Source organism: Electrona antarctica, assembly GCF_951216825.1.
Source record: "Electrona antarctica genome assembly, chromosome: 7".
Lineage (NCBI taxonomy): Eukaryota > Metazoa > Chordata > Actinopteri > Myctophiformes > Myctophidae > Electrona > Electrona antarctica.
The window spans coordinates 21,590,180-21,595,071 of record NC_136812.1 but is presented as its reverse complement, the minus strand read 5'-3'; the positions used below and the strand labels follow the sequence as shown (position 1 = coordinate 21,595,071).

The window sequence follows — 4,892 nt, the reverse complement described above, 5'->3', positions numbered from 1 at the left end:
TGACATTATGCAAATCCTAATACTGCATGCATTATAGTGCAAGTGCAGGCCAGTGACTGAATTGTAGACCAGGCTTACAAGCATGGATACACATGGACCCAAAATGTGGCTATAAACAGGAACAATTGCATTTACCAGAGAAACTGCAATAATGTGACTGTGCTGCATTATTAGATGTGGAAAATATCACCTTGGACCAGGTTGGACAATTGAAAAAGAACGTATAATATACAACCATCCATCACAGTATAGTGACAGAAGAGATGCAATGAGATATTATGCCAGTGTCTGTCTAGAGATACTGTCAAAATGTTGGCTGTTTGAATACTAGCAGTATACCCAGCACTCACCAGGTTATATTACCCATGTGAAATAGATTTGTTCTTGGAGGCTTATTAAATCCGACAGTGGAAATTCAGTTTCCGCATTTACCCAGCTAATGGCTGCAGATGGTTGGTTATGATCTTGAGTGCTGGGGAGAGCAGTTAGGGGTTAAGGGTCTTGCTCAGGGATACACTGACCTGGGCCAGAACCTGAACAGGTGACCTTGGATTACCAGACAAACCACTATAGCTATGACCACCCCTTTTACCGTTTTGTTTTTGTTTTTTTGTTTTCTTTTTTATGGCAATGTTTTAACAATGTTTTAGTTTTTGAGGGGAGCTAGCCCCTCCTATATTCAGCTATAGTGTAGATTATTGTCCTAACACAAACATTAAATGCCATTGACAATGAATGGAGAATATACGTCATATGTCATATACGAGCAAATCGGCTATTTTTGTCCCACACAAACATTAAATTCCCATGATGTACGATGATAAGAGCGCCCCTCACTTCACACGGGTGTGATTTTTATTTGTTTTTGATCGGGGTCATCTGAGATCCAATGATGCATCTTCACATCTCTAATCCACAATTACCATGCTTCTCACTGTAGGGTACAGCTCAAAGAACCCCTTGAAGAGCTCTGTGCTCTGCAGCACCCCGGAGGTGCAGCACATCTCCCTGATGGAGTGCATGGCCAGCTGGGGGGCCCCAATGTCCAGCACGGGGATGCCAAGACGGGCAGCCAGGATGGGGCCGATGGTGGTCCCGCATGGACTGTCATTTCGCACCATCATATCCTGGAGGGGCACACAGACACGTGCAGCGATCTCTCTGACGATAGAGGCAGTGACCGCTGTGGTAGCGTAGCGCTGGTTGCTATTGAACTTTATCACTGGGCCCTTGTGAAAGGCTGGTTTATGGTTGTCATCGTGTTTCTCCTGGTAGTTGGGGTGCAGGGCGTGGGCCATGTCCGCACTGATCATGAAGGAAAGTGGTGCCGCCTGCTGGAAGGCTGTCAGGTTCCCGGGGCTGGAGGCCAGACGACTAAGAATCAACTCTGTCAGGTTGGACTGGGCCCCCTGGGCGCTCTCTGAACCTACCTCTTCGTTGTCATACAGGGTGATCATACGGATGTTGGGATCGTTGGCCAGAGAATCTCCCACACAGGACTCCACCAACCCCCGCAGGGCACAGTAGCAGCTGTGGAGGTTGTCCAGGCGAGGAGAATAGATGAACTCCTCATACAAACCTCCAAGTGCCCCGGGCTGGGTGTCGGCAAGACATAGCTCAAAGTCCAGCAGGGCATCTGGCTCAACGCTCAGCTCTGAGCATAACAGCTTCACCAACACAGATTGATGTTTCTCTGCCGTGGTGTTAGCACCGCTTGCGTTCCCAGTAGAGGCACAGCCAGTCTCCAACTCTTCCTGGATGGCAGTGGCTAGAATGGGCACCAGGTGGTGCTCCTTGTTGGGGCCAAATGAGTCATTGATGTCCCTCTGGAGATGGATGGCCAGGTGGGGGACCCTCAGAATAGGCCTGGGGATGTGGACCAGGCGCTGGACCAGCTTGTCTCCACTCCTGACCATGACACGGCCGGCGATGGTCAGGTCGCGGTCAAACCAGGTGTTCCAGATGCCTCCTCCATAACACTCCACCGCAACCTGCAGGAAACCCTGCATGGTCTTTTTAGACCGGGGTTTCACCCTGAGACAGGGGCTATCTGTGTGCGCCCCGATCATAGAGAAGCCATTTCCTGGGAGGTAGCGCCCACCTACTGCAAATGCGATGATGCTGGAGTAGTTTCTGGTTACAAAGTACTTGGAGGAGGGTTTGATATCCCATTGCTCGGACTCCTTCAGCTCGATGAAGCCGGCTCCCAACAGAAGCCGCTTGCACTCTTCAACCACATGGTATGGTGACACCCCTTTGTTGGCAAACTGCAGGAACTCTTTAGCTGCAGTCTTCACAGCGTCTTTAGAGCTCTTCATGGTCAGAGACCAGATTCATTGACTGGGCATTCAAACTTTGCACTCAATGTTGTAATGAAAGACACACAGTGCTGTCTATATTATGTCAGTCATCTATGACATCCGTCATTTCCATATATGAGTTCCATATACCGGTATCTATATATTGACTTGGACGTTTTACAAAGTTAGGCTAAATATATTATTAAGCCCCATGTTTCATTCATTTGTCTTTCCGTTAGTAGTAGTCATGGCTGCCAGTTCCCACCTGATGTCATGTCACAGTCTCAACGTCTTCAGACCGTACTGAATAAATGCTAGTTTGCATAACATAGATGGATGGCTAAGATGGAGTCTGAAGAGGTCCGTTTTCCCAATCTTCCACCACAGTCTGAAAACTTGCCGTAGTACTTGCCCTAGCCTCAACCTCCTACAGGTGTATGCATAGGCTCAACTGTCAAGGATGCAGACAGAGCGAGATGAACCCATGTGCAAAGTCACAACAAACAAGAGTAGATTTCAAAGTATTTAATGTAGAGATGATCTTACACTGAAGTTGTAGGCAGGAATCAGGCAATAGGAAAATAACTAAGTAGTCAAACCAGGAACAACAGGAATGCAGGAACAGGTGATGCATCGATGACAACAAACTTATGAACTGACAATGAGTGTTTGCACTGAGTCCAGTTTTATAGGAGCTGGTTGATTGTATAAGTGTTCACAGGTGGGCTGATGCGGGAGTTGGAGACAGGTGTGTAAATGGGACTGCGTGGTGGAATGGGATATGGGAGTGGCCAGGGTGGAGACACAGACGGCCAGATTCCCGGAAAAGCTTGCTCCAGTGGCACCTGCCCCACCTGCCCTGTCTGTGGGAGACTGTGTGAATCCCGCATCGGACTAAACAGTCGTCAAAGGACCCACAAATTGTAGCAGAAGTCATTATCGGCCACGATGGACTACCTTAAGTAAGTAAGTAAAGTGTGTGTGTGTGTGTGTGTGTGTGTGTGTGTGTGTGTGTGTGTGTGTGTGTGTGTGTGTGTGTGCGTAGAGTAACACACCACACACACACAGTTCCCAGAGCTGTCCCAGCGGATCCAACACAGTGGCCATGCCCGAGAAAACCCTTTAAACCCAGAACAAAGGATCCTTCAAGATTTACCAGATAAATCAAAGTCTGTCTCAGAAACAGTTTCTCTCTCAGCCAGAGAGTAAGTCAGCCAGCCAGTCAGTCAGTATAAAGTCATCTTTCTCTGTCACCTCTCATTCCATTACCCTGTCTCATAGTGTCTCATAGTGTACTATAGGCTACATCCATATTCGCATATAATTCATGTTTAATGTAGTGATTATTTTTGCATGGCTCACCTGACATACTCCCAGCAAGTGGGAGGATGTCAGATTGACCATATTATGCACAATGTTACCATAGACTAGAGCAACGTTTTTGGCTGGGGACCCCCGGAAATGCTTTGGCCATGTTTTGCCATTCAGTTGCAATTTTTGAGTGGTGCAAAGTGCAAACCACTCCAACAACTGGCTTTGTACCCGTGTTTGTTCGTACCAAAAAAACTAGCATGGTTGCTATGGTTAGCAACCAAAAAAACGAGCATGGTTGCTATGGTTAGTATGTGACGTCACTGACATCACAGATATCAGTAACTATAACAATAAATGTGTAGTTGCACCACTCAGTTCACACGGGTGTGATTTTTTTTTAATCATCTGGGGACCCCCAAAATAATTGCGGGACCCTCCCCGAGGGGTCGCGACCCACAGGTTGAGAACCCCTTCCATAGAGGATAACAAAAAAGTGTGCTCCGTGGGAGCACAAGTCTCCGCAAAGTCCGAGTTACCTACCAGGGCCTGCAAACATTGGAAGGCAGTCAGAGCCACAAACTTAAACATCCGATTGGTCCAACGGTGACGGTCTGTGTGATTAGCTGCTCACACAGACAGACCGCAACCACTTTGTGTCAGGAGGAATACCTTTTATTGATATAACCACTGGTATATTGGTGTGACAGACGGACACACTTACGGATGGACGGACAGGGATGAAAGCGGTCTCCAGCAACGCCTTCGGCCTGGCCCGAGACAATTAGAATACTTTTTTTTAAAACACACCCTGTGTGAAATGAGGAGTGCTCTTGTCATCGTACATCAATTTATGTTAGCGGACATTTGACATTGCTACATAAGGTCATATTTAGCAGAATTAGGCCTATCAGGTCTTATACATCATCATGCATCATCTCATACTGGCCAATCAGAATGCCTGTTGCCTGTGATTGGTTAGCCGATTTGCTCGTTTACATATGACGTAAATCTTCCCTTCAATGTCAATGGCGTTTAATGTTTTGATGTTTAATTTACGCCATGTTTAGCAGAATTCTGACGTAACTTCTCTGTTCATTGTCAATGGCAAATCTTGAGACGTGTGGGCTGTGGACACTGGACAGATGTTTATAGAAAAAAAGTTTTTCCTTGAAGGCATTACTTTTCAGATTTAATTTAAAGCAAACATGGATCAATAATTACAGAGTTTGAATGTGTATAAGTTCCATGAACTCAGCTCCAAATATCTATCTCCAGTGT

At 46.7% G+C, this 4,892-nt stretch overlaps 1 protein-coding gene across 1 annotated transcript; it reads right to left on the bottom strand.

Annotated features, from left to right (window-relative positions):
- Nucleotides 1-908: 908 nt before the first annotated feature.
- LOC306926572 (aspartyl aminopeptidase-like) lies at nt 909-2,321 on the bottom strand (the record flags this gene model as incomplete). The annotated part of the gene is made up of 1 exon (XM_079505926.1): nt 909-2,321. Exon 1 carries the CDS (start codon nt 2,316-2,318, stop codon nt 909-911), a length of 1,410 nt encoding a protein of 469 aa, XP_079362052.1. The 5' UTR covers nt 2,319-2,321.
- Nucleotides 2,322-4,892: the final 2,571 nt, after the last annotated feature.